Source organism: Trachurus trachurus (genome assembly GCF_905171665.1).
Source record: "Trachurus trachurus genome assembly, chromosome: 11".
NCBI lineage: Eukaryota > Metazoa > Chordata > Actinopteri > Carangiformes > Carangidae > Trachurus > Trachurus trachurus.
The window spans coordinates 12,517,523-12,544,899 of NC_139904.1; the positions used below are offsets into that span (position 1 = coordinate 12,517,523).

Sequence of the window (27,377 nt, forward strand, 5' to 3'; positions counted from 1 at the left end):
CAACCAACCAACCAACCACTCAGCTCAGGATTGGAGATTATAGGGTGGCGGTGCGGCTGGTATCTCTCTAAACACACACATACACACACACATGCTCATGGAAAAGAGGTGAGATGATGTCGCAGTGCCCGCGGCGGCGACCATCATCATGCATGCAGCCAGCCAGCCAGGCCCAGCCATGAAGATTGACGCTGACTCGCTACTGAGCTGAGCCTCCTCATACGGATATCACACTCCCTGCAGAACAGAACACACACTCCCTCGGCCCCCTTGTGATGATGAGCCGATACAAAACCAACTTTGTTCAAACTGACAAAGACGCAGTTGTGGAGCTGAAGGTCATTGGCCCGCGGGCGCCAAATGGCTAGTACAGAAAGTGCAGCAGCTCTCTCTTCAACTAAGAAGATAACAACTTGCCCCCACCCTCCCCTCTTCTTTAAGTCAGATCTGCACCGAGGGGAGCTTTTGATAAAAAGAAAAAGAAAGAAAGAAAGAAAACCTGCTCCTTGAAATCATCAAACTGATCTGATCTGAAATGAAATGAAGGCTGTAGTGGCTCTTAAAGTGGAATTAACACACTATAACTCCCTGCGGATTAGTATAAAACCATTAGACTGGGTGCTATTCATGTGTAGGAAGAACAACAGAACACGTCATGTTGAGGTATAAGGTCGTTTTATTTCTTATTTCTTAAATTATTTTCTATACAGCATCTCAGGGTAGAAATCAAAACATCATCATTAATTAAACTCACTGTGATATACTCTGATATTTTTTTTGGTACAGCAGGTGTTTTTTTACACTCACAAGTCAAGACATACCATAACAGCAAACACACGTAGAACATTTTTGATATAAATATCTTATTCATTTTACAATAAAATGTTTATTTATCTATTTATTTTTTCCATTGCTTAAATGAGAATACAGTATATTCTCAGACATTTGGGTTTGGAGAAGGGACTGGGATTCGGAGGGGGGATCCACCTGAATAAAAACAAGTCGAATACATTAATTGATGCTCTGGGTGGGAAAACCAGAAATGCAAATCTACAAAAACACAAACACGATGTTTTTGTGTCATTACAATCAGCAGAAAATGAGCGTGAAGCAATAAAAATGTCAAATAGGATGATGGGAGATTGTCTTTTTTAAAGGGGAAATGGCAAACAGTAAAAAAAAAAAAAAAAAAGTGCTGTTTTGAACCACTTCCTGTCAGCTCCTCCCACCCCTCTCTCTCTCTCTCCGTTTATGACTGGACGACGGCAGCGGCGGGGGCGGAGTTGGCGACGGCAGCGGCGGCGCCCATGCGCAGCAGCTCCTTCCTGTGCGTGAGGATGACGTCGAAGCTGGACTGCAGGCGGTTCTGCTGCTCCTGGATGCGGCCCTGCAGCGTCCGGACCCAGCGGATCAGCGCCAGGCGGCGGTACATGGTCAGCTGCACCTGGTGCTTCTCCATCTCCTGGGCCTTGAAGCGCTCGCGGTCTCGCAGCGTCCACACGGCGTCCATCAGCTCCGGCAGCTCCGCGTCCGAGTCCGAAGACTGGTCGTGCTCCTCGCCTCCCTCCTCCTGCAGGTCTGCCAGGTTGCTGGCGGTCAGCGACTTGCGGCTGAAGCTGCGGTGTCGGGCCGGCTGGTCTCGGTCTCTGCTGCCGGTTCTGTTCTGGTTGCCTTGCTCCTGGTAGTTGGACTTTGGCTCTCCGACCCCGATGCGGTCCCAGCCTCCCATCAGCATCCCTTCGCCGCCGCTCTCCAGGTTGAGGGAGGACCTGCTGCTGCCGGACCGGTAGCTGTCGGACTCGGAGTCGCTGTCTCCCCATTCGTCGTCGTCCTCCAGCCCCTCCTCTTCCTCCGCCGACTCCCTTCCTCTGAAACCCAAGCTGCTTTTCCTCCGCTGCAGCTTCTCCTGCTCTCTCTGCTTCTCGTCGTTCTGGCTGATCATCATCCTCCCCACCTCTTCCTCCATCCTCCGCTCCTCCGCTCCGTCGGGCGGGACTCGACCGTACCCGTCGTCCGTGTTCTCGATTTCGGGCAGGGGCTCCAGGGGGCTCCAGCAGGGCAGGCGGGACCGCGGGGACAGGACCCCCGAGTTGTGGTGATACCCGCCGGAGGACGGCGAGGAGTTGGGCGGGTCGCGACCCAACGGGCCCAAGTTTCGGGGACGCACCTGGTTTCTGTTCTCGTCTCCTCCTGCCGATCCCTGCTCGTCCTTTCCCGGCAGGAAGTTGAAGTTTCCATCCTTGTCGCACTTCCTGTTCCGAAGCGAAGAGGAGGAGCCGTAGTTTGCGCCTCCCTGGCCTCCGTAGGCCGAGTTCTGATGTTGGTCCTGATGTTGAAGCATCATTGACCTCGACTGAGCTTCACTGAAACGACAAGGAGACAAAGTTACAGCGTGAAAGGACCTTCGATACAAGTTAGTCAAACATGGGAAATTTGGATTTGTGCATTTATTTTTGAATTATTGTGATTTATTTTATAATTGATTTTTTCAGAGAGTCAAAAGCTTCTGTTCAAATCAACTTGCAAAGACTTGAAACTTTTGGGTACCCACAGAAATCAACACACATTCTTGCACCAACTTGGACTCAAACTCAAAAACAACGTTCTCAAAAACAATTAAGAGGGGAAAAAACAAAGAAACTCCAACAAAAGAGTCGACAGGAATTTTTCCTCAAACATGAAACTTAGCGTGGGAAACTCGGGTATCCAAGACATAACACAACGCCCAAACCTACCACATTAACGCTGTCCTTCTCACAAAATGTGTTTCCTGTTATTCCACAGTCTTAGATAACGACACTTCCCAGAAACTCAAAACAAATCGAGCTTTTCAGCTGCACAAGCGAGACGTGATGAATTGACTGAATGTTCACCGTGACAGACTTATTTCCCCCGTCTCTGCAAAGCTGAGTCTGTGTTATAAACAGGAGTGTAAACCCAGCGATTCAATATATATATAAAAATATATATAGGGTATAGGTAAAACCAGTCACCAGCAGTTTGACAGGCAGATACTTTGCAGCAGAAATTGTAAAGAAGATGCAGATTTGTGGAGGAAAACAGCAGGATTAACAAGAACAATTGGGCGTAAATGGATGAGCCGCAGCAACAATACACGAGAAGAAAAGAGGAAAATGAAATCCAGATCAGCAGCCCACCCCTACCCCACACACACACAAACACACAAACACACACAGACACACAAACACACTCACACTCCTGGGTCGAACCCAACTCCTTGTTTATGTCTATAACTACAGGCTGGTCTGCGCACTCCACTTCTATTAGCATCAAATATTTACATGTCTCCTCAGAATGGAAATTTCTCTAATCCTGACTTCAGGCTGCTGTCAATCACCCCCTCTCCCCCCTTCCTCCTCCTCATCCTCATCATCCTCCTCCTCCTCCTCCTCTCAGTCCCTGTGCACGCGCGTTCACGTGGTGCTGAAGGACAGCGACTGTGGCTCATGACGGGAGCGCGCATGCAGCAGCAGCCACAGACTGATGCTTAACGGTCACGAGGAGAGAGAGGGGGAAGAAAAAAAAACACAGGCATCATCCATGTCGCCGCTCCACTCCATTTTTGAATGTCGCCTATTATAATCAAGATTGTGTCTATCCATTTATCCATACAAAAAAAATAACAACACAATGCAATTCACGCGAAAGAAAAGGAGAAATTAATACCAAAATAGTCCCGCTGCTGCTGCTGCTGCTGGCGCCGCCGCTGCTGCTGGGTGGATGTTTCTTATCTGTACCAAGAGATGCCCGTTTTTACACGGACGACGCCACAGAGCGTAAAACGCGCGACCAATGGCGCTCAACGGCTGCTGCATGTTTACGACGCAGTAGCAATAGGAATATTTATAATAATAATAATAATAATGATAATTAAAAAATAAAATAAATCAAAACACGACCCCTTCACATCCTGATTTCTTTAAAAAGCAAACCCAGTATCCGCTCTACACATGATCAAATCAGACAAATACGGAGCAAAGCAGGAATATTTCATCTGCGCTGCGTTATGTAACGCTCACCCCATATCTGTGCCGTCTCTCCTCTCTATCCCTCCTCAGTAAAAAACAGCCTCAGAGCCGGCCTTTCATCTCCTATTTGCCGATTGCATAAGTCAAATGACTGACAAGGACCCATGTGAATCTATTTGCATGAGGATACGGATTTGTTCTTACCTCTATTTATCGCCGGTTTGCTGGTCGCTGGAGAAGCTGGACGATGCGCCCTCCCAATTTTTTTCCCCTCCTCCTCCTCCTCCTCCTCTGACCCTCCTATGTGATGTTTATCTTCCTCTTCCTCTCTCCTCCTCCTCCCGTCCTCTCTGGTGCTGGGAAAGGAGGACTGGCTGGCTGACTAACAACACTTCCTAAACTGGGCTGGGACTCTAGGAAGACGGAAACCGAGGAGAATGAATAGAAACAATAGATGACAGTCATGTTGCTGTGATTTTACAATGAGCAGCAACAACCTGGGGATATATTATCTTCTGGACAGTACACTCCTATATGTCATGACCTCAATAATAGCCACATGACGACATGGTTATGATATGCCCATAAAGCTCACATGTGTTTTAAAGTTATGGATGATCAGGGTAATTTTGTTCTAAATTTACATCAGTTTCATTCATTGCTGATTGTCATGTGAGGTTATGTGGTGGGGTTGTGTAGCAACAAGTTTTTGTTCAATGATTCATGCTTTTTCTTTCTTTCCGAGAAAGAGACACTATAGGCTACAGGCAAGAACACAGTTTTTTCATGCACTGATCAATTTTGAGATTTTGGACTATTTGTCTTCCCTAACATGTATTCTTTCAGAAAAGTCAAAAGAAATGGTAGAAAATCCACATTAAGCTGGTTGTTTCACTTCGTTTTGTTTTCTTTCATAAGTAGATTTCTCCATTCACCAAAAGTTAACATGCTACTGTGACAAACTGTGCTGTGCCTGTTGTCTGACCCATGTCATGTCAGGTATCATTGTAAAGCCCTGTCGCTCCTGAACAATTATGTAGGCTCCAAAATGGTAATTTCTTCTGTATCCACAAACTATCGTAAAATCTCCACTTCAGAAGCACTTACAGACACCAAACCTTCCAGTTGTATTCCTGTCGATATTCTGAAGGTTTTGACAGAGGAGATTGTTGATATATCATTCAAAGCCTGATTTATACAACATTTTATTTCCTAAAAACAAAAGAGATATCCAAAATCCCCCTCAGTAAAAACTTCTGGCTCTAATATGTCAACAAAATAAAACAAGAATTTTGAAAGGGGCTTTATCCATTGTTCCGATTTCGGTACTGGAAATGTATGCAAATTAGCGCATATTTCTTTAGATATTGCCTCATTTACAAAAACATAAATTTTGACAAAACTTGTAATACAAAAAACATTTGTCTTAATGTCAGTGATAAACTTGGGAAGTTTCATGGTGATATCTGTTAGTTAAAATCTTTACCCTATTCACCTGTAGTGTCCCCCCTTAAACAAACAAAGAAACAAACCTACTGGTAGTAAACTGTTTATCTGAGTCGAGTTTTCACTCTTTATGGTTTGGAAAAATAAAAGAAAACATCCAATGAGCTGAGAGGTCAGAGGTCTGAGGCCACGGCGGGTTCACTAAACCTGGACAAACACCTGCCCTGCGTGATGGATGTGTCTTTGTGCTGAGGCAGCAGACGATATAGAGTCAGAGTCTGGGAATCCATGGTTCAGTGTGATCATGTGAGGGGTGAGGATAGAAAAACTGAGTGCTTTCTCTCTCTCTCTCTATTTATATCATATAATTATGTTTTGTTTGAGGGCTCTTCCTGTTGAGCAGAGTGCTGCTCTCTGAGAGAACTGTTGAATTCCTCTCTAAATTGGCCATATCCTTTAATAAAGTGGCTTGAGATAATGCATATCGAGATTTGGTGCTACACAAAATAAAGTCGACTTGAAGTGAAAACAATCTCATTACAGTGAAGCCCAAACGCCAAAATATATCAATATCAAGTCAAACACATTTTTAGCAATAACAGCTTCTTTCTTGTTGTTTAACATTTCATATAAAGTGATATAAAGCTCATAAAGCTCTGATTTCTTTTGCTTTAGTCGCAAAAACTGAATATTGATTATCTGTCTGTAACTTTTTTTTTTTTTTAAACAAGCAAACAAGGGGAAATTCCATCACAGGAGAGACAGTTAAAGGCCGGAGAGTTTCCCTGCAGCTGTGATGTGAATGAAGAGATTCACTATGAGTGGGGGAAAAATAAATCATCTGTTGCTTTTACCGTGTTATACTGCAGTTCATTTTTCTCTCCCTACATTCGTCTTATTGGATATAATAAGCAAGTCCATGCCCATCCTGGAGTGGTTGTCAAAAGGCATGCTGGGAAATGATGGAAAACACTTACACGGGTCTGAAGTAGAAGAGCGAATTCCAACGCTTCCGGTGAGACATTGAACACATCATCATCATCATGCATCACTGTCTGAGAGGAGATTAATGCTTTTTAAAATCTCACAGTCACAGAAACCAAAAACAACAAGACGTCAACGACAGGTTACAGGTAAGAGACGTTGAAAATGTTACCCACAATGCATTGCCTCCTGTATTATAGTGACAGGCAACTTCATGTCTTTACAAAGGGAGGTCTGCAGGATTTGTTGCAGTGTGATACGTCTTCAAACTGGTGACTGACTGTTCTCATGACTGTCAGTTTCAGATCTAAGGGCATGGCAGTTGTGTGTGTGTGTGTGTGTGTGTGCATGCAAATGTGTTTTCTTGAGGTGTGTGTGTGCGCTGTGTGTGTGTGTAGTATAGAGAGGCTACATCAGACAGACTTAACAAGTGTTCACTGTCTCTCTCTTCCCTGCTCTCATCCCCCTGACATGTCGTTGCTGACGGCAGAAAGAAAACCTCATGCCCCCCCTCTTCCTCCCCCCACACACACACACACATTCTCTCCATCGTCCCCTCCTTCTCTCCTTCAACAACATCCCCATTCAAGTGCATCAGCTCCAGGCATCCTCCCTCCTTCCCTCCCTCCCTCTCTCCCTCCCTCCTTCCCCACCGTTCACTAGTAGCCTAAGCACATAAAAAATACATCAAACACAGCCGTCCGCCCAAGGCCTCGTCACACGCAAAATCATCTCTCCCTCCATCTCTCTCTCTCTGAAAAAAAAAATGAAAAAAAATGAAAAACACAAGTTACAAAAGACGAGTACAGAGGACGCTGATAGAAGGAGGGAGAGGATGAACTCGGAGGACTGAGGGTCATCAGCGAGGCCTCCTGGGGGAACAAAGATTATTGTAATGTTAACACCAGCTGCCCCCCACTACCGTTGACACACACACACACACACACACACACACACACACATGAAAAGAGTATAAAAAAAGGAGCATGACTTACCTTGTGCATAATAAGACCTTGTTTGAATTGTACACAGCCTCCAGCACCGTGACCCACTTCCCTCAGTTCAGCTCCACATCTGCTGCAGCACCAGTCTGGGCTGTGACAGCGGCCGAGGGCGGCCGGCAGCACCCGTGGGCCCCTCCTGTCAGATCCTTGGTGCCGAGATGAACACTGTAGAGAAAGAGAGAAAGAGAGAGAGAGAGAGGCCTGCCGGACCTCCAGCTCACAGCCAGGCGCTCTCACAAAATCAGCCAAATCGGCCAAGACGTGCTAAACTGAACCGCTAATCCAGCACGAGGGGCTCGCTTTGCACACTAATTATACACGTTTTATTTTAAGGCATAGAGATGCGAGCAGACACGCACACACGTACAGTGCATAGGCTACGTCATGACACAAGCAAGCGTACACACACACACACACACACCCTTGGGTGCTACAGCTCATGTTGCTCTTCAATTATTCCACCCTCTGCCCTCTCTCCTCCTCATAATCTGAATAAACCCAGATCCGTGTCCTCTAGATATTTAGAAGCCGGGCCTCAATGCCAAAACATGTAACCTTCCTCCAGATGGAGGGAAGGGAGGAGGGGGAGAGAGGGGAGAGGGTTGCTTTATTGTGTTGACCTTGTAATTCCCTCTTGGAGGTTGAACAAAGTTGTGAAAATTCACTTTGGAGAAGTGGGTGTGTTCGACGCAGACAAACGGAAGAAGGTAAATTAACTCCCCAACTTGCAAAGACATAATAATTCCTATTAAATTCTAATTAGAAATGATCTCTTGACCCTGCAAACACCGCCTTGGGATTTGAAGCCAAAGTCTTTATCTCGATTAATTGCATCGTAATGGCTCAAAAGTAATGATAGATGCAGCTCTGCAACAAATTTATCAAATTGCTCCTCTGTGTGAAGCCTCTCGGCCCCTCTGAGATCTTTTCGGAAATCCGGCCACGAGCTCCGGACTTTCCACTAGAACAAACAAACCACGAGCTCTTGCAAAGGTGGAAAATGTAATCGCTGCTTCACCGGCACCAGGATTAAGCCCGTCTGCCTGCAGGTACAACAGCTCGCTGTAAGCAGGGCCCCTCCATGGGGTTCACTCCAGACCCTCCTGGCGTTGGCCCCTAATGATGTGTAATGGGGCCTCCTGCGCCCGTTCCTAACCCCGGGACCTCCTCCTAATCACCGTGGCTACTAATGAGATGGAGAGACATGAAAGGCCTCGTTAGAAGACCCTCCCTTTAATGTTGGCCTATTATTAGCCACTTAGCAAATCATTAGTCTCTAAACTGCAATTATACTTCAAACCTGGAAGAAAAAAGTGAAATAAAGTCAAAGGAAGATTTTCACAAAGAGGACTGGTGGAGGAGCAGAGCTTTTAACTGAACATTCACTATGAGGACAAGTGGATTTTGTTGTTTAAAATATTTGTTTAAGTCCATTTTTTTCTTTCCACAGCACCACAGGAAAGGAAACTGTGAAAACGACATTGTTTACTTGTACAAAGATCTGAGCTTGTCTTGATTTATGGTTTCTATCAACGTCTGTGCTGAGCGGTATAGAGAAGAGTTGAATGATACATAACAAGTCTTATCCTCAGGAAGCCTGACAATACACACACTATACTGTTTCTAAGAGCTGTACAGTAGCAAAGCATGAGATTCAAAGAAACAACAAGTAGGCCTAGCAAAGTAACAAACAAAGAATGAAAAAAAAAATACCATTGAAATAAAGTAAATCCTACAAATGGCATCAATAATCCTGTCATGTGGACAAAAGTCAGCCTCATATACAGTAGGCTACCACTGATAAAATTCAGTTTTTAAGCAAATTAACTATGGATGCAGTGATACGTTTATGATCTACAAAATTTCAATTCATAATCTAACATTATTATTTCATAGCGTGGTGAATGTGCAGGTCACAACTTGTCCATGAGAGCGTTTTGGATCGAGTTGGATTGTGTATTTGATGAGTTTGATGAGGTACGTGTTCCATTCACCTCCATTGTGTTCACTGAGCAGCTCACGTCTCTGCCCCGCTGATCTCAGAACAACATGCATGCGGTAATTAAAGGTAATGAACCTAACTGCTATGACTATAGGGATTATGGCAAGAGGCGAATTTGCCAAAATGTTGAACTATCACTTTTACAAAATGTATTTAAATGTATGCAAATATAGTAGTAGTCAGTTCTGACCGAGTGAAGCGATTGGACGAGAGACATCCCAGAGTTTTAACGGTCCTGGGACTTTTAACTGCATGTATCGAGGCAGGTGGTCAAATAACCGTTATTTAGCGCCCGTTTTCGACTGGAGGAAACGGCACAATGCAAATATCAATACAGGCTACTTCAAGAAATAACATTTACGGTAAGTTTAGTGAAGTATTATAGTCTAAAGAAGACGGAGGGAATAAAATAAATTTGGATATTCCCAGGTGAGGTATGTGTGGACAAAAAGCAAGTATGCACTTATTCGCCATAGTCCAGTTATGGGACAATTTGTGTTGGTCTAGCTAAATTAATACAAAACATTAATCTGTAGTGTTTTATTACTGTAAACCAATATGGCGGCCGTACAACCGTTATAGTTAGCAGCTTCGAACCTGTGACCGAACCACTCCAGCTCCTGTTTGATTGCGTAAGTAATAAGTTGAAAGAGCCTCTTTTAATGGCAGTTTATCTGATTTGACACAGTGAATTTGATTCGTTCTATGTGAATTATTTCCAGCATGATGAGAACACAAGCTGCGTCTCTATCTGAGCTTTTACACATGGTCTCATTCATGTGCTGCTTATGCAAGAACTGTTCAATTCATGTTTTTAGTTTTTCACAATTCCCTGCAATTTGAACAAGTTCATATAATATTGTAGATTTTGGCAAAACATGTAAAGATTAAACTGTCATGATAAGATTTTTATACTTTCGTAACTCTGAGTGTAAACATTTATTTAGCCTGAACGGGTCAGACAGAAGCAGCAACAGCAATGTCTTAAAATACACTTTTATTTACACTGTAAAACAAATACATTTAAAAATCATCATACAAAAAAAAATGTATCCCTAATCATTAAAAACCACAAAAAAAAAAATCAATCCTATTTACACAATAAAACATTTGAAATGGACAAACAAATTGATTTAAGTGTGTGTGAGACAAAGTTCACCAAGTGAAGCATCAAAAGCTGCTTCTCTGGTGTTCTTTAGTTTGCCATTTCAAGGCAATGTAAACATGTAAACACACACATGACCAAGTATATGTGTGTACCTAAAGAGACACACGTTTGCCAGCAACCTTAGCCTGCCGTCAGCCCCAAAACCTTGCCACCTACTTTATTTTCCCAAGTCTCACTTTAACTGGATGTGTCCTCACTCATCGGCCTGGTGGTTGATTATCAGTGATTTAGTGTATTTGCATCCTCAGTTGCCCAGGAAGCTGAAGATGCTCCTCTGGGGGCCTTTCGTCTGTCCAGCAGCTTTGTTCTGCCCACAGAGCCTCTTCGCTGCCGGGTTCACAGCCTCGACTTGTCTCCTCTTCTTCATCATCTAAAGATCAGACGTGTTTTTAATTAAAAGCCTTTTACACAAAACAATCTGACAAACACATCTGAAAAATCCTTCGTGCAAACTGAAACTGAAAGATTATCATTGTAAAAGAACTGAATGGTTTGTTGGTTAAATGAACAGCTGAGTCACTTAAAAAACATTAATTACATTTATTCATCTCAACTCTAGCCTTTATTTTCAACTCTTACAGTGAAGGATGTTGAACTGTCTAGCAGCAACACACTTCTCTGCCATCTCTACACAATAATCTAGCAGGGAAAACGCTGGGCTTTGGCGCCACCTAGTGTCACATTCGGAGTACTTCAGAAAACAACAAATCCACCCTTAACATTCACATGACTATCACACTGAAGTTTCTCCAAGATCTTTGGAAAGTATTTTGTTTTTGTACTTATTTTAGCTCAGTGATATCGACGCAAACAGATGGAGTCGGGAGAAGGAATTTATTCATTTCCTCATGGAGACAAAAGTATTGAGATTAAAGCCAAATTAAAAACTGATTATCTCATTTAAAAGTTAATGAAAATGACTAAATAGTTGTTTGATTATCAAAACAGATTCTTCCTTTGACCTTAAATGGCAGATTCACAAGAAAAAGGCTAAGTTTACTTTGTAAACTAAGTTCTTAATGAGGTGTTGAAGCATTAACACCATCAACAACAGTCCACTTCAATTGTTGGTTACCGTTTTCTGTTTAGTGTTTTCTCTGATGAATCACACAGTCATTTATCCATGTGAGAACATCGATTTTCCAGTCTTTTCTAGTTACTTTGAGTCATTTATCAACATTTCTTTCCCTCTCACCTGGTTCTGAGGACCATTTGAGGTCGTGCTGTCCTTCTCAGGAGACAGCGTTTGAAACAGGAATCCTCGGCTGTTCCTGGGCGCCAGAGGATTTCCCTCCGAGATCGATGCCAGCTTCTGGAGGACGGAGTGAGGCTGACTCAGTAGTGAACCCCTCCTCACCTGGAAGAAATCAATTGAACATCAATTTAACACTGACCTTGTTCAAATCAAGACATTTAGTGGTGAACTTTGAAGCATTTGAACTCTTTTTCAGTGACTTTATTTATCTGGGAACAATAAGTACAGGACAGAAAATCAATTTTTATAGTCCTCCAGCAGCAACAGTTTTCTGTCCCTTTTAGCTGCAAACGAACCTCTTAGAAAATCAGGCTTGTCACTGTGATAAACCCTTCGCACAAATTCCAAATGATGAAAGTAATCAAATAGTAGCTGTAGTGACCTAACGGAAAAAAACTAAAACAAACACTCTTCACATTTGCCTGAGAACTGTGAGATAGTTTACCAGAATAAAAGCCAGAGAAACAGCCTGAGGCAGCAAGTGATGAAGTACGGTAATACTATCTTTACAAAGTCACATGCTACCCATTAGAAAAACAAAACTAGAATTGTCCCCATGTGGGTGTCTGCCTCCGCCACACAGACTAGTGCCATGTTACACGCATAGTTATATAAATTATTAACCATTTTGTGTCTTTTGTTGGCATTTTGTGAGCTCACTGTGATCTTGACCTTTGTTCATGTAAATGTTTGTGCTAAAAGTTCCTTCAAGGTCGAGATTTATCATGTCCATGAATTTGGGATGGACAACCTAAAGGCCCTTTCACACCAGGGACGAAATTAATAAACACAAAATCAAAACCGTTCACACAAGCGGCGACACAAATATGTGACAGATACAACAATTACATTCCAAAGTTTAGCTTTGCATCGGGTGGTTCTTCACCTCCACATCGTGTCTTAAATCCATTTAACACAACTACTCTTTAATTATCCCTTACGTGTTCAACACTGTCGTCTTTTTACCAACTTTACTATAGCAACTCAGCAGCTCACTGTCTGATCAATATCTGATCACTGTCCTTCATTCGTTGTCTTTGTAAAGTTTGTGTCCCATGTCAAACAAGACAAGGTGGTGAACATAGACTGTATATAAAAAAAGATGATGAGAAGATGGTGAGAGCTATTTCTAAACCGTCTTTGGTGAGAGACACCGGTTGTTTACATTGTTGTCATGGTGTTGTGACGTACCTCCTTTTCACGCTACATGATTGGTCGATGCGTTTATTTGCCGGGCGAAAGCTCAGAAAAATCGACCTCACTACAGAAAAAAAAATTGTGTTGCATTTTTGCTGCGTAAAATTCGCAGTCGGCGTGAAAGGACTCGTGATGAAAACCGGGGTTCGAAAAAAACCATTGGCGTCTCTGGTGTGAAAGGGCCTTAAAAACAATATACACTCCGAGCTTTCACTGACATGTAGGCATAAAAAGTTACACAAGAGTTTCCTTTCACATTAAAAGCTTTTAGCAACCAGACTTTAGAGTAAATACAACATTTCAGTGACTCACCTGTGAAGACTGTGCTGGTCTCTGGAAGGGATTGAGAGCCGACGTCGTCTTCTGTTCTGGCTGCGATGCCGCTGCGGGCTCTGGTTTGAAAACGGTGGAGGTTAGTAAATAATCTGAGTGACCAGATCTTTATTCATCCATGTACAGCTCTTTGTTTTCTTTGCTTTGAAAGGTGCTGTATGATTATTAATCAGCGACTAAATTGTCAGCTTGTACAGAGCGGTGCAGCTAATGAATAATTTATCATATGTAACTGAAGATATGAGTATTTAAAGCCCTCTGAATGTCACTGCTCAACTTTTTTTTGTTCTATGGCACAAGAATGCCATAGATATCCAGTCACAAACTGTGAAGTTAAATTATTCAGCAGTGACAGTCTTGGCAGCAGTTTCCCCCATTTGTGTGTGGTTTAGATTAGTTTAGTTTTCTGGGGAAAGCAATCTGTTAATTTATTTCATTAATTTGTTTCCTTTCCTGGGAAGACAGAAATGCCACAACTGTCCAGTAACACACTCTGAAGGAACATGACATTTAGTACTGGCAGCAGTTTCCCTTATGTGTCTGGTTTTGTTTAAACATGCCAATGTTTTGGTCAACCCGTGTGTGTGTGTGTGTGGCTCTGAGATTAGACAATTTCTCTCGGTAAAGGTCTGGAAACTGTTGCCCATGATGCCACATTCACTGGATTTAGTAAAACCAAGTGTTCTCTTGATATAACTTGTTCAAATAAAAAGACAAAAAGTACCATTTACCAATAACTGGGTCCAAAACTTGGCTTTCTGTTGAGTTAATTTTTAAATTTTTTGACAACTTGTAAAGTCTCAATGGCCTTTACAAACCTTGCTCCCTAAAATCCTCAAGTGACCCCCCCCCTCTGGTTGTTCCTAGACCCAGAGTTTAAAAAAAAAAAAAGATAGTGTTTTTGCTGTCAGCTGTAGAGGGATTTAACTCTAGCTAAACAAAACAAACAAAAACATTGGGTGTTTTCTTTTTAAGGGGCCATGGGATTCTTCTTGTGAGGGCCGATATCAAACCGACCTTTTCTCTGCAGAGTCTTGGCAGTCAGCTTCTTGGCCAGCTTCATGAACTGACTGTCTTCCTCTCCAAGCTGCTCATCGTCGGCATCCAGATCTTCTCCTTTCTTGGCTTTCTGTTCAGACTGTGAGAGGAGACACAGAGAGAGAGAGAGAGAGAGAGAGAAAGGAATGAAGACGAGACAATAACAACAACAAGAACAAAAACAACAAACGCCTTGAACGCACACACATACTCAGTGATAAATGAACAGAAGACGCAGTTTACCTGTTGTCTGAGCCACTGCTCTCTCTCCATTCTCTCCTTCCTCCTCTGGATCTCACTGTGGTCAACATCTGCGTCTTCCTCCTCCTCCTCCTCCTCCGCTCCCATCCTCTCCATGTTGAAACCATCATCTAGAGGAAACATTTTTAAGAGGAAACTTTTAAAATGACAACATCAAAAGGCATCTGTGGAATCTAATCTGAGCTTCTGAGGAACTCAAATATTTTGTTTTTCTTGAAAGAAATCCACTTTTTTTTTTTACGATGAGACTTAGTCTTTTGTGGCGAACAATGATTTTCTTTGTTTTTCCATCTCTTGTGTGTATCTGTTGGTCTGTGTGGGAAGCTGTTAAGTCCTTGCAGAGATAATTTGATTTGTACTGATTTTGAAATCAAATAATGTGCAGAAAAATATACAAAAGAAAGAAAACATGAACTACCTAAGGAGTTAAAGCAGAAGTAAGCGATATTTTTGTGTTAATATAAGTCTTAAATAGTTATATCTTCCGACAGCAATCACTTACATAGAGTGTTTGGACCGAAACACGGGTCTGTCAGTCACTCTGCTCTGAGCCGAGGAGAAAACTTTTCTCGTATCCTACAAGTTTTATCCAATGAGGAGAGAGAACGGCATGAAGGGCTGTGTGTGCAGCCAAGGGACGCCGTGAATGTGGCGACGTAGGGACGAGGACCAATAGATCCATGACGAGGGCGAGGGCTGCTAACTCCATCGGCTGACAAGACGTTATGGTGCGTTCAAGGCAACCCGTAACTCGTGTTTTTCTGACCTGTGAAGTCGTACCAGTTCAATCTGGTACGAGTTCACGGGTCGGAAGTTACGAGTGGCCGTTATAGTGACTTTCACAGGTAAAACAGGTCGGAAAAACACGAGTGGGTTGCCTGGAACGCTACAAAGTCGTAAGTCGTGACTTGAAGCTGTAATTTACAGTTTCAAAAGCCTGCCTGGAACGCAGCATTAGCCAAAACGACCGGATCGCTTACTTCTGCTTTAAGTTGTTCCTAACAGAAATATGTCTCCCTTTAACAACTACTGTCATAAATCAAAATGCACTACATTAATAGTATTTAAGGGTATTTATTCCCACGTCCTGTCAACTCACCGATGTTTTTCCAGCGGAAGCGTCGTGCTCGTCCGGGCCCGTCAGAGTGCAGGTCGCCATCAGCCAGGTAGCGCTCCTGGTAGAGCCTCAGACGACGCTTGTCATCATCCATTATCTGCTTCCTGTAAGGGCAACAGATGCATTTATATAAAAAAACAAAAAAACTTTAATCTGTTGGTTTAAAAACAATTTACGGATACAAGCTGTGCAGGTTTTTTCCTCGAGGGCTTCCTCTTCGGTTTAGAGCAACGGTGGAGGAAAACTGGAACAAGCTCATCCACAGTGTCTCTCTCTCTTTGTTCTTGCATTAATAAGACACTGAACTACACAGAAATTAGCCGACGTTCGAGGTGTAAAAGCAGCTGTTACTTACATGTGGATCTTGTTGACCTGGTCCTGCAGCTCCTCGTCCGATGGAAGCTCTTCAAGAAGCTCCTCCTCCTCGTACTCACTCCCTCTGTCGCCGTCCTCGTCGTCGCTGCCCAGGTCACTGCCCGACAGCTCGGCCTCCGACTCCAGGAAGTCGGTCAGACGCCTGTGGACAAGACGCAAGACGTGACTCAACCCCCGTGTGCTGCAGCATGAGGTGTGAACGGTGTTTAGTTTTATTTTTGTTTCACTCACATTTTCTTCTTTTTCTTGACCTGGCGCGGTGCAAACACGCTCTGCATCTCCTCGTCCTCGACATCATCGTACCCGTCCTCACCAGCATCAGCACCAGCATCAGCATCAGCTTCCTCCTCCTCCTCCTCTCCATCTTCCTGCTCCTCGTTTTCATCTCCACCATCTTCATCATCTTCCTCCTGTAAAAAGGCATGATTTGTGTTAGTTACATAAAAACCAGGTCATAAAAAAAAGACATTAGTGTTTGTTTTTGCGTTTTCAGACTTTACCTTCTCACTTTCTACATCTGACAGGAGGCGAAACTCACAGTCCTCTTCTTCCTCCTCTTCCTCTTCTATCTTCTTTTCACTTTATGGAGAAAAATTTCATTAATTAATGTATTAATTATTACTTCATACCTGGGTTAAAAAGAAATAAAGGAACAAGTAATAAAAGAGAAAGAACCGTTTCACAGATGGATAAATGTTACATATCCACAGAACAACCATTTATAGATATCAGCGGTTTGTACTCTACCTGTCTAGTGCTGATGAAGTCTTGTGAGCAGAACCTAAAAATGACGACAAAGACGACAAAACTTAATATTGAGAAGCTAGAAGGAAATTCTTGACATAGATGGTTTTGGTATGTCAAATCATGACTTTAACAAAACAAAACAACAAAAGAAATCCCAATGTGATTGATTTATTTTTTATTAATGTTATCGCTTTCTATTGTCCTGTCACTCTGAGTTCATTTTATTTTTACTTTGCCACCTTGTGGACATTGAATTTTCCCCTGATTATGATGATTATGATGATTATGTTGTGTCAATTTGTTACAGTAACTTTGTTCTTGAAAAATATCAACAATAAAATATTTTAAAAAAAGAAAAAAACATAAATCCCAACATGTTGATGACGTTTCCAGTTTTAACAGCCAGTCTGAAAAATGAATTTAGGCTCCAGTTGGTAAAAGAAAGCACAGATACCTTGACTAGGAAATTTCCCTGAGCACAGCCCCAGCAGCTGGTCCATGGTGTTGTCAGACTCGTCATCCTGTCCTCCCTCTTTTCTCTTGTCTGTTTCCGTCCGCTCCTCTCCTGCCTGTGTCGGTGGAAACGCTCCGGAGCACAACCCCAGCAGCTCGTCCTCCTGTGTCGATCCGAGGCCGCCAACGCCGCCGCTGCCGCCGACCCGACCGGAGCTGCTCTCCGCCGTCCCGAAAACACCCGAGCACATCCCCAACAGCTCCCCCATGTTGGCATCCATTGCGTTTTCGTCCAGACTGTCCAGGATCAGCTGTCTCTTGTGGGAGCGGGGCGCACCGGGCCGAGGCCCCACGTTGAGGAAGCCGTCCGCATCCAGTAATTGGGAATGAGCGTCGTCCTCCAAGGAGAAGCGACCTTGGGAGTCTCCTCCCAGGCCGGGGCCAGATGCTGCTCCGCCCAGGGGCCCCGAGTCGGCACCTGGGGACGGAGGAGCGTAGAGGTCCTGGGAGTCCTCCACAGGGAGGCAGAGAGACGGCTCGGAGAGTTTACCTGAGCTCTGATGAGGAAGAAAAATAGAAAAATTAACAAACAATGCTGAAGCAAACAATATTGTACAAACACCGTCTATGCCATTTTTTCATTTTCTATGTTTTATAGCTACCTTTTACCCATTTTAATTAATGTTTCCAGTTTATCTTGCTTTCATTTTGTTTTCCTATAAGCTTCTTATCTTGCCTGTACAGGCTCTTGCTCATTTGTGTTTAATTCAAGGGATTGTGAGTAAGTGTAATGCGTCAATATACTGTATGTCAATGTATGTGGTTTGTTTTTTTTAAATTAGCAAATACACAAATTATGACACTAAAATTGTGCAACTCTATAATACATTGTGTTAAACAAACTGAAAGATGTGATATCTTACCTTAGAGGCAGAGCCGAGGAAGCTGGGCCTGAAGAGGCAGGGAGAGGGGGAGCGAAACATGGAGGAGTTGGAGACGCCTCTTCCCGTGGAGCGCTGGTGACTGACAGGCTGGTATGATGTAATCATGGATCCTGCGAGCTCGAAGCTGCTGTTGTGGCTGTTGTCCTTCACCAGGGACAGAGAGTCGTCGTCCTCTGGAGACAAGAGTAGAGACAAGAGTGAGAAGAGAAGAACGACCTGCCACATAAAGCAGCTTCATCTGGAATGAGGAGTGTGAAAAACTCGTTATCCATCGTTAATGGTCCATTATGAGTGCATCCGTCACTCTACTCACCCATCTTATTACTGCTGTCCTGTCCAGAGGGACCGGACCGTCTTATGCCGTCGCTAAAATAAAAAACAGTTCATGTGAAGTTTCTCCATTTATAGAATATATCAACTAAATATGCTGTCAAAAGCTACTCACTAAAGTGTGTCCAAGCTAATTTCAGTCAGTACGATTAATATCGTAATAATAAAAATCTTAAATAAAACTGTACAGCCAACCCATGACACGATACATAAGTTTAGTGATGGGGCCATTCAATAATATTATGTTTTCTTCCATTTTAAATACAGCGAGGAAAATAAGTATTGAACGCGTCAACATTTTTCTCAGAAAATATATTTCTAATAGAGCTATTGACATGAAATGTTCACCAGATGTTTTTATCCGATAGTGCCCCATTATCAGAAACTAAAAAGAACAACATTTCACCATAATCTTTCAATACTTATTTTCCCCGCTGTATATCATGAAATTCTACTGACGGAAATTTGCTTGGACACACTTTATCTATTCTATGGCAGATTAATCATTCATTTTTGAAAGATGTAGGTTCTGCAGTGACTCACAGAGTCAAACATCAAACACACTCACCCAGTGCGAGAGCAGGAGTTGCCTGGGAACAGCATGAGTGTACCATCTGTGTTAACGAGGTCAGGGGTTGGCGATGGACCGGTCAGAGCCACGGGAGAAAGGCTCCTGATCCTTCGAACTACACTGCCTTCCTCCTCCTCTTCCTCATCCGCTTCATCATCATCATCATCATCCTCCTTCTCGTCTTCCCCCCCACCTCCCAGTAGGTCGTCCACACCCTGAAAGAGAAAGAAGACGGGACTCGGCGTGAGCAGAAATGGACACGAATGCAAATGAGATTCAAGTCAATTTCATCATTTCACAACATCAAGAAACGAGACACATCTTCTTACTTCTTCCTCTTCTGACTCATCCGTCAGCTCTTCCTCCTCCTCCTCTTCGTCTCCACAGTTTTCATTGTCGAGGCGAATCAGCTCGGCCTTGCGTGCCCGCTCCTCCTGTCTCCGTTGGGCCATGGCGAGCTGCAGTCGCTGCTTCAGAGTCAGCAGCTTCTCTCCTACATGAGAGACCAGAGGAGGTTCGTCACAAGAAAAAACTGCTCGTGTAGCCTCCTGTCCACATTAGCTGACATGGACGATCGCCCCTTTTTTTGTAGTTTATACTATGACTAGGGACGTCACAATTATAGAATTTCTTGGTACGATTATTGTCAGAGAAATAATCACTGTGTTACGATTATCATTATAATGCATTTTAACCCAGTTCCTGCTCGTTTACCTACAAGTCTTCCTCTACTAAACTTTACCACTCGGGCACATCTCTGTTCTGCAACGTGCACGGAACAAATACAAAGTCACACAAGCAGTAACGCACAGTTGTTGTGTAACTTTTTCGTTCATTCGCTCATTTGCCTGTATGGATCCGGCATAACCTTTATTGGAAAGTGACGGTATTAAGGAATCTTTCTATGATTAATTCATTGTGGCGTTTAAAGAGGAACTATGTCCTAAGTCCAGTTGCTTTTCCACTGTTTTGATAACACTCCCCTCGGCCATGTGCTTTTGTTTATAACGAAACCGGCGAGCAATCAATCAATAGAGCGGTAGATAACGTTTTATATATCATATACGATGTAACAACGTGAATATTTGTGTAGTTTAATCTGTCATAAACAAGAGATTGCGGGTTACGGGGCGCGTTTGTGTCGCAGAGAAGAGAGCGGGGACACCGGGGCAATCTTGCAAAGTTGTTTTTCAACCAAGAGACACAATAAGTGACATGCACGTGTAACAAGTTCAGCAATTTATTAAACCATCACAATTACTCCAAAGCTGTTTAATTAAGGTAAAAATGTAGCATAGTTAAGATAATCTTGCATAGTTCCTCTTTAATACCGCAATTTATTTTGAAAACAAGTGATCGTGACATCCCTAAGTTTAAACCCTGACCTGTGGATGTGTTTCTTACCAGGTTTGGTGAGCACCGGCTCATCTGCTCCCTCCTTAACAGTGACAGTGAGCGACTCCGTGTGCAGCTCCTCCTGCCCCGACGAGGTGCTGTCTTTACGGATGATGCTGAGCTGCATCGTGCGTTCTCCTTGGGGTCGCACAGGGGGCTGGACATGACGAAAGTAGCGTTCCCTCAGGGCCACCACACCTGATTGAAGAAGCGCAAAGGAGGATTACTGAGGTTTATTCTTATTCATGACACATTTATTATTCATATCTTGACATCTTGAAGAATCGTGACTCACCGGGGTTGAGCTGAGGAGGCTCGAGCTCAACAAACGCTCCGTCGTCAAGACACAACTTGGCAACAGGCGGCGGGTCCAGTCCAAGCTCCTTCAGTCTGGCCAGTTTGTCCTTCTTGGGTTTGGCGGTTTGCTGAACTGAAGCCTGTGCTGCGGTTGCATCGGTGCTGACACACTGAGGGATCACAGGCTCCACCAAATCCCCAGATTGAGGCTCTTTATCCAGAGCTTCAGAGTCCGTTGTCACCGCGGTCTGGCTCTGCTCTCGCGGAGCAGCAGAGGTTTCCTCCTCGGAGTCGGAGGCAGATTTCACTGCTCCATCATCGGCCGGGACCGACTCCTGCAGACTCTCTGAGAGGTAGAGCATCGGGCCCGATTCCTGGTTGGAGTCGAGGCTCGCGGCGGCCGCCTCTCCGGCCTCGTTCGGGCTCTCCTCCTTCTGCGGGGACGAGGTGGCGGCGGGATGTGATAAGGGCTGGATCTGTGTGCACAAGAGGTCCAGAGAAGGAGAGGAGTCCTGCTCCGTGGACGGCTGTTGGGGCTCAGTGGGGGGGTTTACAGGAGGAGGTAGAGGAGGAGCAGCTGGTTTCGTCTCCAGCATCATGGCTGAGTACTTTGTAGATCTGAAGAGAATAAGAATATAATTGATACACAGGAAATTAAAAACTTAAATGGAATATATACCATTGAACTTTCTGACCTGTCTCCTGCACTACAAAACTAATATGGAAACCATTTCTGCTATAATGACAAGAGCATTTGTATAAAAAACACTGTATTATTTTTCTTTATTTAGCTCCCATTGTATTTCACCCTATACCGTTTGTTGTCTTTTTTTTTTTTTTTTTTTTTACACACACAGGAAGAGTGCACATTAATCAACACTACTGTAAATGTGCCAGTGTTAGCCAAGTGGTTCATTTTCAACTGTAGCACCTGGGCAATATGTTAATTGCCAGCCTATAAAACAACACAGCAGTATTACATAATATACAATTTACTCAATACTACCTAAAATGATGGTGAGGTATATACATATATGAAACAAACAAGAAAACAGAATAATAAGTATAAATGTAGCTGTCACATTTACTTGGAACTGATATTCTGTGTTTTTGGTTTTTGTGTTGTTATTTCCCAGCTTGTTTTTGTTTTGCTGTGTCTTATGTATGTTTGTCTACTGATAAAAATGAATAAACTGCATGCTGGTGATGTTAGTAGGTTAAGTTACCAGTCAGATATGTCTGTTGAAATTGGAGCCAATGGTAAATAAATGTGTGACTTGTGTGATCTCAGCATGTGTATGTGTTTGTCTTTACTTGAGCAGCGCCATGGCGGGACCCTGTGGCCGAGCCCTCTTCCTAAAGAACTGGTCGATGGTCTTGGGCTCAGGGATGTGGTAGGGCAGGCCCAGTGTGGACTCTACAAAGACAGGAGAATGTGTCAGAAGATGCAATCTGAGTAACATGGAAGACATCACACTCCTCTTTTCACATTTCCAATGCAATGCCGTAAAAAAGAAATGTGAGTGATTCTTGTGAACTGACCTCTGACCAGCCTCTGAGACTCGCTGTGGAGCTGCTTCATTGCCTCTTTGCTGGCGCGTGCAGCTTTCCTCTCCTGAGTGAAAACACCACACATGTTGCAAATGAAAACATTTGTTGGTATTAATTTTTGCAGTGTTGAGAATAAATTGAAGCTTTTTGGCGCTGCATACCACACGCTGGGGTTTCCCTGGAGCCTCCTCATCATCGTCATCCTCCTCCTCCTCCTCTTGAAATTCATTCACGAGAGGATCCTGAAGCGATATTAAACACCAATGTCTAGACAACATCTGTGAAATCCCAGGCCTCCCACTTCTCTCCAAACAACACTTCACCAAAATCTCATTAACTCAAATAGATTCTGTTGCAAGAATTTTTAGTTCTTGCAAAACGGCAACTGGCAAAGCTTTTTTTTTAAAGGGATAGTTCAACAATTTGGCCAACTGGCCCATTGCCATAATCCCTATAGTCATAGCAGTAGGTTTGTTACCTTTAATTGTCGGTGCAAGCTATTTTTAGAACGGCCGAGCCGTGAGCTGCTCAGAGCTACGCTACGGAGGCTCATGGGATTTCTTGGTTTCCCTCATGAAACTCATCAAATACACAATCCACCAACTCCAAAACGCTCTCGTGGACAAGTTGTGACCTGCACATTCACCACGCTATGAGATAATAAAGGAACGTTACGAGACGGAGCTGTTTTAGAGGCAAATTCAAGCAAAACCGTATAAAATAGCGTAGCTCTGAGCGGATCGCAACTTTGCTCCACCGTTCTAAAAAAAGCTTGCACCGACAATTAAAGGTAACGAACCTACTCCTAAAACTATAGGGACTATGGCAATGGGCCAATTTGCCAAAATGTTGAACTATCCCTTTAATATATATAGAAATACAACAGCTGTTTTACTTGTGAAGAATGTAAGACAAGAAGAAAGACAGATTTGATTGAACATTTCAAGCTACAAATAATAATCTTTTTCCTACCTTGTGTTTCTTTATCTTGTTTTTGACTGCAGCTCGGATGGCATCCAGAGACTCTTCCTCCTCCTCTTCCTCATCATCCAGACCAGTGTCAAACAGATCTGTGTCTCCCAGTGGAAACCCACTGTCATTCAGAGACCGAGGCAGAGGTGTGTCCTGAGGAAAAAAAGGTAAAGTCGGGCTTAATTATGTGGGAACACATGAACAAGAAGAAAAAAGTTCCACCAAGAGAAAAGACAAAGCTGCACGTCGTACTTCATTCACTTCAGAGAACCGCTCTTTCTTCCTCTTCAGCTTTTCCATCGTTTTGTTGCGCTTCTCCTTTTTCTCCTGATGCCTCTGGCTCTTCTCTCTCTTCTTCTTTCGTTCCTTTGATTTCACCACCTCCTTCATCTCATCCTGTTGCTCCTCCGTTTCTCGGTCGTTCCCCCGCTCAGGCTCGCTGTCGTCGCTGTCAACTGGCGCTCGGCTTATTCTCTTGCTCTTCTGCGCCCCTTTCTCTTTCCTCTCGTTCTTCTCTTCTGCCTCTCCCGTCTCCGTCTCCATCTCCTCTCCGCTGGAGGCGGACAAGACCAGAGCTTCGGCCATGTGGACGCTGTTGTCTGCAGCCGCTGCCTCCTCTTCACTGTCGCTGTCTCTGATGGCATTACGGCGAGGTTTCCTGTGAGCTGTGATGTCTTCATCATCATCAGAATCTGGAAGCAAAAAAAAAATAAAAATGATTTAGACACATCACAAAGCACAATGAAAATATTTTTCTAATGCTAACTATCCGCAATATCCCTGAATATGCACCCACACTATCCTACATATTGTGATTTTGCTCTCTCCAGTATTGCCTATTGATTAATAAACACTTGAGCGTGATTATTCAAGATATTTCCTTGTAAAAAAGTTGTGATTTATTATAATACAACTAATACTTTAATACATACGGTCGTGTTCTTGAGTCTTCTTTGCGTTTTTATTGAATATATAAAAAAATGGACCATTCAAACTATAATTTGACTGTTGCACTTATTGTAAGCTTCATGAACTCACTCCTATCTTACATACATTTTGCCTAAATTGATCCTTCATTCACACAACCAGCTTGGTCATCATCATCTACTGTTTTGTTACTTCACCTGGAAGCTCCTCTCTTTTGCTGGTCGTCTCCGGGACCACCTCCTCTGCAGGAGACCCCACCCCGCTGTCTGAATCACTCTCTGCTGCTGCTGTTTGGGCAACAGCTGGGAGCTCGTCAGCCTGGGTGCAATAAAAAAAACAAAACATGATTCAACCACAATCAGAGCTACAGACTGCCGATGTTATTTGAGGCAGTGCAAGTTAATTTTTCATCTACTTGCGCATGTGCAAGTAGTAAATTTGTTCACCAGTGGCCCCTAACTTAAAAGTTTTAGGAGCACAAGTAGAAAATTTTGCGATCTTTTTTACAAAGCAAATATTCAAATTTCCTTTTCACCCATGATCCTCACACACATTGGGCACGGACACCTGTCATGACAGATTCCTGCTTCTTTGAGTCGTCCCTTGTACATTTCACCAGTGTTAAAAGAAAAACACTGCAAATTTACTGGTTGCACATGTGCAAGTAGATGATAAATTCACTTGCACTGTCTCAAATTTAAGGGGGAAAATTTGTCTGGAGCCCCTTAACTGTTAATATTTGCCAAGTCAATTTACAGTGTGTGTGCATCCCTAAATGTTCTGCTTGCACTCCTAAAATTTTAAATTGGGGGCCACTGTGCTCCTAGTAGAAAAAATATATACAGTGCAGTTTCATTAACATGGGGGAACTGCATTGTAATCTGATGTCTTATCAGTGAGGCTCCACAATCAATTGTTATACATCAAAAAGACAAACACTCACAGATACAAGTCCTGTGATACAATAAATGGTGAGATTGTACTTTCATCAAAGCCACAGGTCATCATGTATTGATTTAATGGTCAAAGCAGCAGAGTAACTTTACAACCATCCACAGCCAAACTTTAAGGATACCAGAGAGTAGCATGTGTTTGTTTATGTTAATGTTAAATAACAAACCAGGAAAAACGCTGCTGCTGTGTAAAGTTAACATCAAACATGGAGGGAGGTCGACTGTGTGACTTAAAACAGCCAGGTGATTTTAATTTACATTAGTGGCGCCTTGCTATAAACCAAACAATAAGTTAGCAGGCGACATGGCTTCCTTTCACCGCTCTCTGTTAGCCACATGCAGCTACGTTTCTTTAAAGTATACATAGCAGCAACAAGTAATTCATATCTGAATAAAGTTCACAAAGTCCCAAACTACTTAAACAATGTTTAAATAGCGGGATAACCAAGTAAAATGTGCTTCTAATGTGCATTTAAACGACCAGGCCAAGTGGATGACCACCGACCCAGCTGGCTACATCTAGCGAGCCAGCTAAGTGGCTAACGCTAACAATTATCCGCAATGTGCAAGATTTCTTCGATTATACTAATAGTTATCGATAATACCAGGATATCTGTCATGTATGATAATCTCACGATGTTTTCTAGAAGCGTTTCCCACTCACCTGTTGTTGAGAAACGAGCAGGCTCATCTTTGTCCGCCGATGTGTTGTCTCTTATCTTGCTTTTTATAAAGAAGAAACCAACAAACACGACGCTTTGTCGAGTTAAAGCAGCCACAAACAGACCACGGCGACAAAACGTCTGCGTGGCTAAAAAGGCTATTTCAGCGTTTTAAAGCGCATTGATGAAGTGTTTTTCAACCGGTGCTGCTCCTCTTCTTCCTCCTCCCGCCTGTTCCTCACTCCGAATAGAAAATTTGATCTTTGGCGCGCCGTGACAGCTGGACCCGCAGTTTTTCGTCACCGAGGTGTCAATCGCCCGCTTCTCGCTCTCCCATTGGTCCGTTCGGAGATTTGAGCCCGCCCACTCTGACGTCACCGGTTGGTGGGAACATTCTGAACTCACCGGGAGGGCCCGGCCGGGCGGGGCTGAGGAGGGTTTCCTCTGGAAAGTGACGGTGAAGGTGAAAACACATCAGGTTTTTTCATCTAATAATAAATCTACACAAATTAACCTTAGAATATTTTAATTGTCAATTTTGATTTAATTTGACTACGTAATCTTACTTTAATAATAATAAATCCTGTAGTTTTAGTCCTTGTCATCATCTTGAAATTAATGTTTTGGAGAGGGGTGTCAAGATTAGAGTAGCTACTGTAGGCTACATCTTTCTTTTCTTTCTTTTTTTTCTCTCATCTATACTGAGTCGCACATTCTACGCATTCAAATAATTTATTTATAGATTTATAATATCGATTTACTGCAGATCCTGGTCCTGGATGATATCATCTGCTGAATGTCATGAATAGCCTATTATTTTCCAGATTAAGATTTTATATACAAAACATCTCTCTTCATCATCTTCTCGTCTCATAGAATAAAGTTTATTTCTATAGTTTGAACCACCAAGTGATATAAAAAAGTTAAAATAGCTGTATCTTCACCAATCATACAAGAAAACATCCCTGTATCATGACTGTATAAAAACTACAATAACTTGAGAGAGACATTAGTGGATTTCTATTTATATATTTTACACTAGTTGGTAGACTAATGAATCTGATAGTAGCCTACAACACTTTAAGTTCTCTAACCCTGCTTTTTTAGTTCAATAGAAATAGAAACACTTAAAACAGGACAGTTTAAAGGAAATAGACAACAACACATACAACAGTAAAAAACCAAAAAACAATTCAAATAATCATAATAATATAATGAATCATTCCAAACATCATTCTTAATCAGAATCAGAATAGCTTTTATTGCAGTTTTTACACCTGCAAGGAATTTGGTTTCTACGGCAAAAAGAAAGACGGACAGGACAAAAACACAATAACAACTAAATATAAATAAAGTAAAAAGTAAAGAAGAAACTATACTAATAAAAATATACAGCTGTAGGTATA

At 42.9% G+C, this 27,377-nt stretch overlaps 2 protein-coding genes across 3 annotated transcripts; both read right to left on the reverse strand.

Annotated features, from left to right (window-relative positions):
• Window positions 1-700: 700 nt before the first annotated feature.
• On the reverse strand, window positions 701-4,238 carry c19h1orf216 (chromosome 19 C1orf216 homolog). Of its 2 annotated transcripts, none has more exons than XM_083981864.1 (2): window positions 4,194-4,238; window positions 701-2,363 (listed from the first exon to the last, which is right to left on the reverse strand). In XM_083981864.1, the coding sequence occupies exon 2, from the start codon at window positions 2,342-2,344 to the stop codon at window positions 1,250-1,252; it is 1,095 nt and encodes a 364-aa protein (XP_083837990.1). In that variant the 5' UTR covers window positions 2,345-2,363; window positions 4,194-4,238; the 3' UTR covers window positions 701-1,249. The 2 variants fall into 2 exon arrangements, with proteins under 2 accessions (XP_083837990.1, XP_083837989.1); XM_083981863.1 differs by lacking the exon at window positions 4,194-4,238 and adding an exon at window positions 4,041-4,170.
• A 6,599-nt stretch (window positions 4,239-10,837) lies between these two features.
• clspn (claspin) lies at window positions 10,838-26,193 on the reverse strand (the record flags this gene model as incomplete). Its single annotated transcript, XM_083981495.1, has 24 exons — window positions 25,974-26,193; window positions 24,554-24,674; window positions 23,682-24,121; window positions 23,430-23,582; window positions 22,619-22,699; window positions 22,449-22,521; window positions 22,221-22,323; window positions 20,905-21,524; window positions 20,619-20,807; window positions 19,544-19,707; window positions 19,212-19,426; window positions 18,627-18,679; window positions 18,293-18,486; window positions 17,371-17,926; window positions 16,917-16,950; window positions 16,670-16,748; window positions 16,401-16,543; window positions 16,150-16,311; window positions 15,777-15,898; window positions 14,660-14,787; window positions 14,396-14,516; window positions 13,358-13,437; window positions 11,789-11,950; window positions 10,838-10,963 (listed from the first exon to the last, which is right to left on the reverse strand). The coding sequence occupies exons 1-24, from the start codon at window positions 25,998-26,000 to the stop codon at window positions 10,838-10,840; spliced, it is 4,146 nt and encodes a 1,381-aa protein (XP_083837621.1). The 5' UTR covers window positions 26,001-26,193.
• Between the last annotated feature and the right edge of the window lie 1,184 nt (window positions 26,194-27,377).